The 14343-nt window shown below is 45.5% G+C and overlaps 1 protein-coding gene across 14 annotated transcripts in view; it reads right to left on the bottom strand.

Moving 5' to 3' along the window:
* The window catches only part of CSMD2 (CUB and Sushi multiple domains 2), a 650869-nt gene that overhangs the window by 311176 nt on the left and 325350 nt on the right, over nt 1-14343 (bottom strand). For all 14 annotated transcript variants that reach the window (XM_045375140.3, XM_045375143.3, XM_045375139.3 and 11 more), the window contains exon 6: nt 12728-12840. In XM_045375140.3, the coding sequence (XP_045231075.2) occupies nt 12728-12840 (113 nt within the window). The remainder of the gene's footprint in view (nt 1-12727; nt 12841-14343) is intronic.

The following is a 14343-nucleotide window of genomic DNA, read 5'->3' as shown; positions in this document are numbered from 1 at the left end:
CATCCTGATCCAAGTCTGCGATACCTTTCCCTTCATGACTATGGCCTCCCATTTTCCACCCTTGTCCCTATATAGTCTGTTGTTAGCATAAGAACCAGAGGGATCCTATTAAAATGTAAGTAAAACCATATTATATCTCTGCTCAAAACTCATCCGTGGCAACTGATCTTTTCTAGAGTAAAAGTCCTTAAGACGGCCTGCAAGACCAATTTGTTCTCCCCATGACCTCTCTGACCCTGTATTTGGCCTCGATCACTCATCTGCAGCCTCATGGGCATCCCTGATGTGCCTACAATATGCCAGGCATGCTTCTGCTTCAGCCTGCCAATTCCCCAAAAGGCTTTCCCCCAGGTATCTCTACAACTTGCTCCCCTTTTCCCTTAAGTGTTTGTGCAAACACCACTTCTTCACTGAGGCCTTCCCTGACCACTCCATTAAAATGACACCTGCAACCCCAGCTCTCCCTGTCTCCTTCCCAACTTTATCTTCCCAACTTTCTAACGTACTATACCATTTATGTAGTTATTTTTGTCACTCCACATTGCAATGTAAGCTCTACAAAGGCAGGAATTTTTATTCATGGGTGTATCCTCAATGCCTAGAATCATTTCATTTGGTCCTTATACTTTCAACAACCTTGACTGGTAGTTATTATACCTACTCGATAGATAATCAAATCAGGGTTCAGAGTAGTTTAAGTGACTTGCTATAAGTCACACAACCAGGAAGCAGCTGTGTTCTTCACTGAACTTCAGCCTCTTTTCTTGTGATCTGCACCCAAAGCAATCCCAAGGAAACTGTCAACATTCTCCAGGATCTGCTCCCAAGCTCAGGCTCTGAAAACTCAGGTATTTGCTCTGGACTTGAGGTAACATGCCAATCCCCAAATCAAAGCTCACAGTAATCAGATATGCAAGGAAGGCTGCCTCCCAGTCCCCCAACTCTGGCTACATGAAAAAGTTCCCCAAGGGTTTGTTCCCCGGCAGGCAACTCACTGTCTAATCTGAATGCCTGATAAAATTCAGTTATTACCACAGAGTCATAGCCTCCCAACATGCATTCAAACTGTTATTATAAATGTGCATTACTCTCCGTGTGTATCCAGCAGGAAAATTTCCAATGAACACTAACGTGGACACATGATCAAACAGAGGGCATTAGTAGGGAAACATACATTATTCAAGCCTAGCTAATACAGTGCGGCAGGGGGATAGCCCTCTGATTCACCATCCCTGGGAGAACAGGAGCAGTTTCAGCACCGCGACAATTTGAACCTGAAACCCCTAGTGCCCCAGCATCAGGGCAGCAGTGGGTGAGGGGTCTCTATGACCCAGTGCGGCCCATTTGTGGTCAGGTCTGTGGAGATGGTTCAGGGCACCTGGTCGAGTAGGAGGTGAAGAAAGAGTCTTCGTTGTCTCCTTGTCTCTGGCTCTAGTGTCACTAGAGGATGGGGAATGAGGAAGGGGATCAGCACCACAGAGGCCATTCCCAGGGGCAAGGTTGCTTGGCTTTTCCTTGTAGGGGCTGATGTGGGGACTGTGAGATATGCATGGCCATGAGGGGAGGCGATGCTAAGAGGAAGCCTCCCCTTCCTCTCTTCTCACGGTTGCATTGAGGAAAAGTCTCCTGCTCCTTGCCTCTCTCAAGGGCCCAGAAGGAATCCTTCTGATTTCTGTGTCCACCCTCTTCACTTGTTCCTCCCCAGGGAAAGACTGCCTTACCTAGTAGATCTGTGCTTAATATTCACTGGGCTGCTTCTAGTAATGGATGATGTCATTATGCATCCCAAGCTTGAGCTAACTTCTGTTCTTCCTCCTTTACTTCCTGCTACTTAGCATAGGATGGCATTTGTCGAAGTGAGAACCAAGTGAGAAGGAGCCTGAAAAGCTGCAGGGAGCTCCATAATGTACATATGAATTTGGTGATTACCACTTTGAGCTGGATTTGAGAGGTTGCATCACCAGGGTCGCCTGTAGCCACCACATGGTCGTCGGATGCACATTAGAATCCACAGATAGAGTCTTTGTCCTCATGATGTTAGCCCAGGGAAATACAGGAGTCACAGCTCTTTGGGCAAGGGTTCTGCATACCAACAACACAAACTCTACGAGATACATATTCAGGCCCAGCTGACCGGGGCCCAGGCGCTGGGGTGGTAGAACCTACAGTTGGCACACACCATATGGGAGCTGATTGACGGGTCATATAAGTTCCTTCAGTGAGGGGTAAGCTCTAGGCAAGATCCACATCACCAGGAACATTAGCATTAAGACATCACCTCCAGATGCTGGGGTCTCAGTTTTTGAGCAATCCCAGGGAGTTATATTTAGCCATCCTGTTTTTGTAACAGTCTGCCCAGGTGGGTGGGGTGATGAGTGATCATGGAATGTGCAGCACCATGGGAAATTAGCCATGAAATAAGCTCACTGAAGAGCTAACTCAACAGACTGGGAAAGACCAGGTTGTGAAGGGTCAGAGAACAAGGGCAGGTCTCCAGAACTCCAGAGTGTACTACCAGCAGACCCAGTAAGAAAAGAAGGTCAAAACAGTAAGATGAACAAAATAGAAAGAACCTAGAGAATTTCTGGGATGTACTCATTCATGATGTTTGTACATGGATTTTTTTCATGGAGCACCCACTAGCCTTGTGCCAATGATATTATCCTGAACCACTTGTCTGTGAAAAGAAGATTCTGTAACTATCAACGCAGTGGAGGTAAAATGGAGCCTGGGGCTGGCTCCATGGTCTGGCTACAATTGAATGCACACCCCCTGATAGTATGCTTAATATTCACTGGGCTGCTTCTTGTACTGTGCACTTACCCATGTATACATGCACATTTCTCCTACAACAAGCACACTCACAAGTACATATTCATGCACATGTAAACACATGGATACAAATATTCACATACAAAAAAGAAGTCATACACGTCATACACATACACTGTGCACGGTTTTTACTGTATGTGAACAAAGTCAGGACTCCCAAGGGAAGAGCGCTGACTGTAACTGGTTGATGGAAATCTTACTAGGTACATTCATCTCCTCCGAATGATAATGACTACAGGAGACTGCCAGGCTGCTCCATTCATCCTTTATATTCTGGTTAATTACAAGACATTTTCCCGCTGTTGTAAAGGTTAGCGGGACACATGGTACACATTTAGCTAGAAGAATCTGGCAATACAAATGCCTCTCTAGTCTGCAGCATGAGTTATTGGGCTGAGCTAGTGGGAGACAAGGACCCGTTAGGGGAGGAGAGAGCAAAGGGAGGCCTAACCTGTCTCCAAGGCTCTGGGAGTCAAGAAGTGGAGGGAATCTGCATCTTCTTTTCTTCCCAATGGATTCAGACTTCTCTTTATGAGGGTGAGCCCCTCCACTAAACTTGGTCATTCCCCTTGCCCTGCCACTTGGCAGTCTTGCTCGCTGAACTATCTTTTCCTTTCCTGCCACTACTCCTTCACCAAATCCAATTTGCTCAGCCGTATACAATTTCTCCAATGTGTATCCTTCTTTCAATGTTCTAAGACACTCCCCTACCTATACTCATCCTCTTTTGCTAGAGTTTTCTTTGCAGATTCATCCCTTCTAGCCCATCTTTTAAAAAGTCGCAGGGGGTGATCTTTCAAAAACTGAAATCTGACCTTGCCTTTTTCCTACTTGAAAAATTGTTGGGTGTGCATCCTTCATTCTGTCCCTCCCTTATAGCTAAGGCTGCCTCGTCATTTAGCCACCTGTCCTGCAGAAATGCTTTCATTACCCACACTCCTTTGCCAGATAAAGCCAGGGTTTGGCACACGGGTTCCTCATCTCACTCAGAGTTATCCCAAAGATGGAAAATCCAGTGCACATGCTTGAGACCTAATGCTTCAAGGTACAGACCTTCTAGCAGGTGCTGTAGCCATTACTATGATGTCAAAGGGAAGAACAGTGGTTCCTGAACAGAGATAGGGAAGCCTCAAAGTAACAAAGGATGATGTGTCTGCTGCAGGTCAATTGACTTACAAGATAAATATTGGCACCAGATTTGATCAGGATGTTGCCAACACACAAATGAAGAGGCTGGGGTGGTACCACCACTGCTGCTGTACTGGCATGCTCTGTCACCATGCAAGGCTTGGTAGAGATTAGCAAAAGTGTTAATCCAGTGGAAACCAGGAAAGGAGTGATGTTGTGTGTTGATACTATAATTACCAAACTTAAAAAGCAGCCTAAACCCGTGACAACTCCTGAAGAGATTTCTCCATTTACACAATGTCTGCAAATGGAGACAAAGAAATCAGCAACATCATTTCTGATGTAATCACAAAGGCTGGAAGGGTGTCATCACAGTAAAGGACAGAAAAACACTGAATGAATTAGATAACAGAGATTGACCAAGATTACGTCTCTCCCTACTTGAATAACATATCAAAAGTCCAGAAAGGAGAATTCTAGGATGCTTGGGATTTCCGGTAAGCAGTCAATTATATCCACCCTTAAAATTGCCAATGTCCATTGAAAGTCTTTGGTCATAATTGCTGAAGATGCTCTCAGTACGATCATTTAAAATAGGATAAAAGTTGGCATTTGGGCTACGGTAGTCAAAGCTCCAGGCTTTGGTGACATAGAAAGACCAAACAAAGCTATTGCTATGATGGTATGGTGTTTGGAAAAGAGAGCTTGACCTTAAAGCTTGAAGATGTTCAGTTTCATGACTTAGGAAAAGTTGGAGCAGTCACTGTGACCAAAGATGATGCCATGTTCTTCAAAGGAAAAGGTGACAAGACTCAAACTGAGAAAAATATGCAAGAAATAATTCAGCAGTTAGTTACTATTAGTGTCTATGAAAAAGGAAAACTAGAAGAACATCTGGCAAAATTTTGGATGCAGTAGCTGTGCTGAAGGTTGATGGGAAAAATGATGTGGAAGACAATGAAAAAAAAAATAGAGTCAGATACACTGAATGCTACAGGAGTTACTGTTGAAAAAGGTATCATTTGGGTGCTTTGGCTTGGTACATTTCATCCTTAGATTCACTGCTCCAGCTAATGAAGAGTAAGTTAGTATAAAATTAAAAGAACACTCAAAATTCTGGCAATAGCTGTTGCTAAGAATTCAGGTGTTGAAGGATCACCCACCGACAGCTGAGAAAATTATGCAAAGCTCCCCAGAAGCCGGTTATGCACTATGCTCAGAGATTTTCTGAAAACGGTAGAAAAAATGGCCATCAACTCAACTAAGGTTGTAAAAAGTGCTTTGTTGGATGCTGCTTCGGTGGTTTCTCGGTTAACCACACCAAAACTGAGACCACTGGAATTCCTAAGGAAGAGAAGGATCTGGCATGGTAAATAGGAAGTGGTGTTGGGAGTAGCATGTTCTAGTTCCCAGAATAGTGCTTTGCCATTATTAATAAGCCATGTGGGGTTATTCACTAACTTCGGTGAATTCAGCTGGAGACAATGATGAGAGAAAGGAGAGATGTTTAAGAAATCACTCTAGCCATTGGTTCTTGGTTTTGATACCCTATGCGGCCTAAGCAATACTGTTTTCTCTACCTGGAACATTCTTTCCTCCCCTTCTCTGCCTGGCTACCTCTTACTTGTAGGTCCCCAGGACCTCACTCAAATGTTATTGCCTCCCTATGGGTGTCTACATCTCTCAGGTAGAAGTCACTGCCCTCCTCAAGACTTCCTTCAGACCTCTGTTGAAACCCCATTGCACTGCAAAATCATGTCCTGTTCTTCTAGCTGTTGCCCCATGAGCTTGTGCATCTATATTCTGTGATGACACTGAGCCAGGCACACAGAAGTTTCCCAATAACAGTTTGATAGACTGAGTGAATGAATGACTGTTATAAGAATATGTGCTTTAGGCCGGGCGCGGTGGCTCAAGCCTGTAATCCCAGCACTTTGGGAGGCCGAGACGGGCGGATCACGAGGTCAGGAGATCGAGACCATCCTGGCTAACACGGTGAAACCCCGTCTCTACTAAAAAAAAAAATACAAAAAACTAGCCGGGCGAGGTGGCGGTTGCCTGTAGTCCCAGCTACTCGGGAGGCTGAGGCAGGAGAATGGCGTAAACCCGGGAGGCGGAGCTTGCAGTGAGCTGAGATCCGGCCATTGCACTCCAGCCTGGACCACAAAGCGAGACTCCGTCTCAAAAAAAAAAAAAAAGAATATGTGCTTTAAATTCATTTCCTGTCAAAAGGAGTGGGTTACACTAGAAACCTGGTGAGTTCATGGGTGCCATATTTTGTGTTCATGCATCAGTAACAGGCTTCCTCTGGACTGAACTCACAAGCTCAGTTTTGTGGACCCTGGGCTCCTGAGCCAAGTAGCAACAAGCCTGCAATTTTTGCAGAGACCATTGGAGGTGCAGAACCTGGACATTAGGCTGGAAAGTTTGGCAGATCAGCAGGCCAAGAAGAAGAGGACAAAAGAATCAGATCATGGATCACGGGATGCCTGAAGCCCTTTCATTTTGGCCTGAGATTGAAGATAAGTCACAGGCAAGAACCCAACATGTTCAATGGAAAACAGAAGCTTCAGCTTGCTATTATAAAAAGCCTCAACCATCTCAGTCAATGCAAACATTTTCAAATGAATAAGTTTATTCTGCAGATAACTGAAACTCAGTGCAGGACTTCCAGAAGGCAGAGAAGCCAATGGTTTTCACTGTGGAATATCTTCCATCTCTCAGTCAGCAGGGTTGACTTGGCAAGAGAGGCAGTGACAGGTATAGGAAAGGCAGGCTGGGATCTGACTGAAGGGAGGGGCCAAATGATGATCATTAGGTCGGAGTGGAAGGCAAAGAGCAGGTGTCTAAGGAAGAGCCAGAGGAGCCAGCTCTTTCTCACTGTGCAAGGGTTTCACCATTTAACAAGCGAGTCAAAGTGATTGATGAGTATGAGGACTGAGGGTTCCATTTCCTCAGAATCTACCAAGTGCCAGGTATTTTATACCGGGATCTTCTTTCATTTCCAATAGCCCTGTAGGGTTAATAAGAGCCCCTCTCTACAGATAAGGAGGGAGATAATGAGGGTGCTGTCCTCCCAGCAAGGGAAGCCCCTCACCAGTCGTGATTAGCAGCCATTGAGTACATTAAGAAAGGCTCTTCTCACCATCATTTCCATAGACGTGCAACATTCCTGGCCGGGAAGCAGACAGATTGATTACACAACCTCAATAGGCCCGCCCACCAGAACTGAAAAAAAAAACTCTTAAGGAACTTTAAAGTCCTGTGGTTGCCAAACACTTTAGCTACAGGAACTTATCATTTTAACATACTCTTAGGTAAATACCCACTACATAAAATACTTCAAAGAGAAACTGCTCAGGTTGAAGTAGGGGTGGAAACCTGAAGTCCCACCCACTCAGCCCCTATCAAACCATGCTGGAAGACCTGTTAGTCTCCAAGGAACCCATTTTGAAAACCACTTTTTTGGCCCTATCTTCTCACGTTATACGTGGGGAGGGGAATGGTGGTCTCAGCCTCTACTTTGGTTTGAACTTTTCACATCATTATCTCTAGCCCAGACCCTTCTTCCCTGAGCTACAGACCCAAAGAATAGTCAACTGCTCGCTAGTCTCCCAATCCCTGACATCCCAACATTACCCAGAATCAATGTGTCCCAAGCAAACTTCATTCCCCATCTGTCTCTGCCCCAGACCATCTTTGTTAACATCATTTTTTTAAACCACTTAAGCTAGATTCATCCCTGACTCCTTCATCTTCTTCAACCCCATCCCCTCCCACTCCCACCAAATCTAACTAGTCATGAGTCCAGTGAGGTTTACCAGAAATAGGTTTGGTCTGTCCCTTCCTTTTCTTCTTCACTCCTGTTTAAATTCTGGCTCTTGTTACCAGTTCCCCAAGATTCTTAACCATTTTCTCAGTTTGGATTCTAGGGCAAAGATCTTCCTAAAATGAAAAGGGGATCATGTCTCCCCTCTCATTAACAACTTCTGATCACTTCTTATCTATGACTCATGGAATCAAGCCCAACTCTACTGAGGCTTTCACAGTACTGACCACTCTACTGACCATTACCACACTTCCCAGCCTCAGTGCTTGCTACCTCTCCTGCTTGCTTTTCTCTAGGTGGCAGACTTACCTCTAGGTTGGCAAACTTTTTCTGTAAAGGGCCTGGTAGTAAATATATTAGGCCTGTGGGCCACTTGTCTCAGTCATAAACTGCTCAGCTCTGCCCTAGTAGTGCTAAAGCAGCCGTAGACCAGGTGTAAATGAATGAACGTTGCTGTGTTTCAATAAACCTTTATGGACACCGAAATGTGAATTTCATGCAATTTTCATGTGCCATGAAATATTATTTTTTTTCAATTTCTTTTCTTTAACTGTTAAAAAATGTAAAACCCATTCTTTGATAGAGGGCTATACAAACGCAGGTGGAGGGCTGGATTTGGTCTGTGACCGCTGCTTTAGATGCATGGAAATAGTTGTGGTTCATTAGAAGTGGTAGTTTCATGCTTTCTTGCCTTTGCTTGACCTGGAACACGTCTTCCCATGGTCTGTCTGGCATCTTTCTGAGACCCACATTTAAGTCACTGCCTCTTTTTTGGCTTTCCTTAAATCCTTCTGGCAAAACTAATTGCCCTTTTATCTCTAGCCCTGGAACTCTTAATCAGGCCTCAGTTACAGCTCTTATCATGCTGTACAGAAGTTATAGATTTATGTCTGTGCCTCTCTTTAACCTGTTCTCCTTAAGAGCAGAGATTGGCCTAGTAGCATTCATCTTTTTTGCTGTCACATAGTAATGTCACTCCAAAATGCTTGTTAAATTGAACACAGTTGCCGACCTCCTGATAACCAGTCTGAAGCAGAGCCCGACTAGAACTCAGGCCTTCTAATACCCTGTGGTATTAGGTAAAATTGTGTTTGGCCACAAACATCCTAAATTCTGATTGGACTGAGACAAGAAAATAATGTACTATGTTGTAGGTTATCTTTTACTTTAAGTTTATTTCTTTTTGTTTATCTGGGAAAAAATATCTGTCAATACCATTAGAAGTTGGTAATCATTAGCTCTGAAGTGCCATAAATCACTTAGGAATCTAGTGCCACAAAGCTGACTGTGGGTGAAACTGATCCAATGCCAATGATTCTTCCCCTGCCCTTCTAGGTCCATTCTTTAAACCTCTCTGCCCTGCTCTGTGCCCCAGAAAGCTGACCTCTGTGGACTGCTGGAGAGCAAGGGAGCCTGGTGGTAATGCCAGCCAGGATCCCAGGGCACAGAGCAGGACAGAGCAGGGCCTCTGTTCCCTTGCTCCTGGCTTCCTGTTGGATTGGCAGATGGGAAGCACAGTGGATGGGAGGGAGAGAGGAGACAGGTCAAGCTACTGATCCCCTAATCCCCTCCTTGTGCACTGGCTACTATGGATCCCTGTGGTCTCCTCCTCCTGCACTGTGGGTGGGGAATAGCTTTTCAGGTCTGCCAAGGGGCAGCACTCTCTTCTGTGGTTCCAGCTCTCGCCATCTTCTTCCCTGGTCCCTTTGCACACCTAGTGGTGGTGTAGGTCACCTGCTGTTTAGTCCTCAGGGGCCTCACCATCTCTTGTGGGCTCCTTTAGCTCCACCCTCACCTCTGTACATGGTGCCTTCACTAAACCCTCTACCGTTAAAGCTGTGCAGTATTCCTTCTGTCTCCTGCTCGACTCCTGACTGAAATCTATTTCTGCCACTGTTTTAGGATGTATTTGCAATAATAAAGCTTAGCTTGGTCTTTACTGGCTCCAAAGTTTTTATTCCTTTAGAGTAGTAGTTGTCAACTGGAGGTGCTTATACACATAGGGACATTTGGCAATGTCTGGAGACTTTTTTGGTTGTCATGACTGTGTGTGTGTGTGTGTGGGAGGGGCTGCTATTGGCTGCTGGTTCCTGTGGCTCCCTCCTACTGCACTGTGTCTAGCATCTAATGGGCAGAGGCCAAGCATGCTGCTAAACATCCTGCTATGCACAGGACACTTCCTCACAACAAAGAATTATCCAGCTCACAATGTCAATAGTGCTGAGGCTGAGAAACATTGCTTCAGGCAGGCACCAGTGGAGTTACTAAACGATCACTGTATATCCTTGCACTATGCAGCCTCGGTCAGGAAAACACTAGAAAAAGCAGGTTTCAAGGAAGAATCATTTATTAACAGAATCACAATAATTGAGCATGCCAGACCCTAATTAACACTGCTGGGCTTCAAATCCTGGCTGCTACATACTGTTAATGAGACCTCAGCCAGCTAGTTACCTTATGACTCTCTTTCCTCAACTGTAAAATGGGACGAGTAGTAGTATCTCCTTCACACAGTTGCTGTTAGGGTTGAACAAAGTAATAAATGCCAAGTGCCTAAAAATCTAGCAAGTCCTCTTTATACACTGGCACACACTAACATGCAAAACTTCATTCTGGGATATGCTAAGGATGAGAGAGAGAACAGAGGAGAGGGCCTGCTTTCAAGAAATTTGCAACTAAACGGGCGGATCACGAGGTCAGGAGATCGAGACCATCCTGGCTAACACGGTGAAACTCCGTCTCTACTAAAAAATACAAAAAACTAGCCGGGCGAGGTGGCGGGCGCCTGTAGTCCCAGCTACTCGGGAGGCTGAGGCAGGAGAATGGCGTGAACCCGGGAGGCGGAGCTTGCAGTGAGCTGAGATCCGGCCACAGCACTCCAGCCCGGGCGACAGAGCGAGACTCAGTCTCAAAAAAAAAAAAAAAAAAGAAATTTGCAACTAAAACAGTGCTTTTTAGATCGTGAGTTGTTCCCTGCAGCAGACTTGTAAAATTAATTTAGAGGCTGCAACTAGCATTTAAAAATACAAATGACATTTTCAGAGCACATTGTACATAGTAAATACCACTTGGTCATATTTTCCTTTTAGTTCTACAGATGTATGCTTATACTGGGTTGTGATTTTTTTTTTTTTTTTTTTACAGTAGGGTGAGATGAACAAAACAAAGTTTGAAAGCTACTGGTTAATAGGAAAGGGAAGACACCCAAAGCACCATAAGAGGAGGCCCTGTAATTCTGCGAATACTCACAGAGGTCTGTGAATGAATTAGAGCTTTACGGCTCACGGGCTGTGTGATCTTGAGCTAGTTACACAACCTCTCTGAACTCCAGCTTCCTCAGCTGGAGGAAAGAAAAAAAAAACAGAAATAAAAACAAAAGTATCACTGTACTGTGGGGAGTACTGAGTGGGGCAATGCACGTACAGTGCCTAGCACGGGGCCTGGCGTGCACAGATGTGGAATCGATGTGTGATCTGGAGACTGCCTGGCTTGGGTTCTTACTGCCCATTGCTGGCATCAAACCTTAACCTTAAAAACTGACAAATGGGCCCTCAGTAACTTGAGATATTAGAAACACCCAGCACTTACTTAATCAGATAAAATTATAACATTCATCTCCGCTTTTGTTTTTTGAACAACACAGCAGGAAGATACAGACAGCTGTTCCACTCACACAAAGACCCAGCCTCAGCAGTGGAAAAACATCTCCAAGAAAGATCTCGGCGTAAGGCTCTGTTACGCTACTGAACCAAGTTGGTTTCTTGTTTACTTTCTAGATATTTCAAATGTGTATACCCAAGGCTAAGTAAATTAAGCCGTTCCTAAAAGGTTCAGATTTTGAAGGTAACGCTTCTTCCTTCGGGGCTGCTTTCATCCCAGTTTCCAGCCAGAAAGCCTGGCCCCAGGGGCCTTGTGGAGGGAGCTCTACTCTGCCCTATGCTACCTCAAGGGTGGGCCAGCAGGCATTTGGCTTCAGAGCCCAGGGTTCACACAGGTCCTTATACTTAATAGGTGCACAATATAAGCTTGCTGTCTATTCTGTTAAAACCAATAACAATCTGAGAATGGTAATAGTTAAAGGCTTAATGAGCACGTTATGAGGCCAACCTTTGGTGTTTATCTCTATAAATGCTGAGTACTTTGAATACACTCAATGTCGAAAAGGAATGTGCTGGTCCGCTCCCATCTATCAGCTGGATTTTTGGATCTCCTCCAGTTACAGACAGCTCCTTGCTTCTGGGTTAACCCATTCCTTTTTATAGGCGGTTCTTGGGTTAGGAAATTCTTCATTACTGCAGGAGAAATCTGCTTAGCTGCGATCTCCACCTGCCATTCCTGGTCTGATCTGTTGCCACTAGACAGTTCGTCACAGATTTGAGCATCAAAGCTAGCATGCTCCCTAAAGTGATTCTGGAATATATTCGTGTTCTAGATAAAATGAAAAAGAGTAGAAATGTAGGCTGCAGAGGTCGGCAAAAGCTGGTGATTAAGAGGGTGGGCTCTGGACTCAAAAGGCAGGAGTTCGGAGGGCCTTGGGAAATTGGCTTAACCACTCTGAGCCTTAGCTTCCTTGTCCATAAAGTGAGGTGATGACCGTGTTTCCTTTGCAGGGTAATGATGAAGATAAAAGGAGATGGTGCTCGTCAAGTGCCTAGCACTGTGCCTGGCTCTTAGCAGGCACCTGGTATTCACTATTATGATTAGCCTGGCCTGTGAGGGGCAGCTCCAGCTACATAATTTGGGAAACATCCCTGTGTGGGGCAAAAGACAAGGGCAGATGCAGAAATGCAAATGTGCAGACCTCTAGTCTGCAAATAGAAACGTACAAAGAAGCCAAGGAAGCCTGAAGCCACACCCTAGTATGGGGAGGCGATGAGCCCTCCAGGTGTCATCTCCGCTGCCCGCTGAGGAAGTCGGACGGTCCTGGGACCTGCCTACCTTGGTATTGGGCACTGAATCCGCGCTGCCGGTGGTTGCCATCCGATGTGAAGTGCAGTCGCAGCCAGTTCTTGCTGCTGATAACGGGGGCTGGGAGGCTGGCTCCGGTGAACCTGTGGGAACAGGAAGCAGATGGGCTCAGGGACCAGAGCTGGGCAGTAGAGTTATATGAGCATTCAGGAGTTCCCCCACTTCCCTTGAGGGCCAGGGCCTCAGCCCAGCTCTGAAGCAGGAAGGGAAGGTGGTGTTACCCCAGGCCCCTCCAGTACCCTAGGCCTGAGCAGCGTGAGATGGCTCCTCCGGGGGCTCATCACACTGCTGGCTTTCCCTCAGCTGCTGGGAGGAGGCAACTGATCCCTCAGACTACAGCACCTCCTGCTTAAACTCCCTAAGCATTCCATCCTTTTTCCTTTTTCTAGTTCTTTGCCTTTTCTGCTTGGAATATATTCACCTGTGACCCTTTCTCCTGCCCATCCACGTCCCCCAAGATGACTTTGGGAAGCCCCTTAAGTATCACATCTGCAGTAAAGCGTTCCCTGCTCTCCTTGACTTTGAAGCACAGATTTGGGTTCTTATCCGGGTTTCACCAGTGTGACCTTGGACCTCAGAGAATGCTCTGAGAATGGGAGTAATACCAGCCCTAAGAGTTTGTGGGAATAAATAAGAAATCGTATGCACAAAGAATCGAGGTCAGTCCCTGGCACATATTAGTTTAATAATTATAATTTTCCTTTGTCTTCCTCTGTGATGCCACCACATTTAATTCAAATTATAATTCAGTTATAGAAGTGTGTGGTTTCCTCAAGATAACTCCTCAGAGCGGGCAATGTGGCCTAGTGGTGAAGAAACGAGCTCTGGAGGGATCAGCTGTGTGATCTCAGGAAAACTACAGAAACCCTCTGAGACTCAGTGACCTTATCCACAACATGGGGATCATAACGACCCCTCCCTTAAAAGACTGCAAGGATTAAATGAGAAAATACACACAAAAAAGCTCTAAGCACAGTCCCTGGCCATAACAAGCTGTCAGTGATGGCAGCTGCTGTTCCATTCTTCATCTTGATTTCCAGCATCTAACACAATACTGGACACAAAGTAGGCATGTCACAGTTCCAGCAGAAAACACGTGTCACAGTCATATAAGAAGAGTCCCAGGAGCTTGATGAATGACTTTTTTGCATAGGTCCTTATACCCTTTCTCTACACTCTTTCACATAGGTCCTTATACCCTGTGTGAAACAGTCATTCATCAAACTCTTGGAACTATAAAGGTGAGGGCTGACTATGGGGGAACCACCAGGGAGGGGCAGTATCCTGGGGCTGGCAACTGGGGAACTTGTTACCACTCCCAATCCTGGAGCAGAGAGAAAATAGTTATCTCCAAACAGGGAGCTGCATGTAAGAAGACACCATATAGGACCCAGATCTTCTTTCACAATCTGGGGCTATAGCCAATTCGTGAAAAGCCCATCAAGAGGAGACAAAGAATGAATACCCATAACTCACTGTCCTCCTTCCCCTCCTCCAATCTCCTACTGATTCTCCTGTTGATCTAGCCCAACTGGAAGCCAGAGAGCAAGAGAGCATACTGATGCAGTCCCTTGGGTAAGTCTTCT

This window comes from Macaca fascicularis, chromosome 1 (genome assembly GCF_037993035.2).
Source record: "Macaca fascicularis isolate 582-1 chromosome 1, T2T-MFA8v1.1".
NCBI classification, from domain to species: Eukaryota; Metazoa; Chordata; class Mammalia; order Primates; family Cercopithecidae; genus Macaca; species Macaca fascicularis.
Note: the sequence above shows the minus strand (reverse complement) of the source record. Positions and strands in the feature narration are given on the sequence as shown.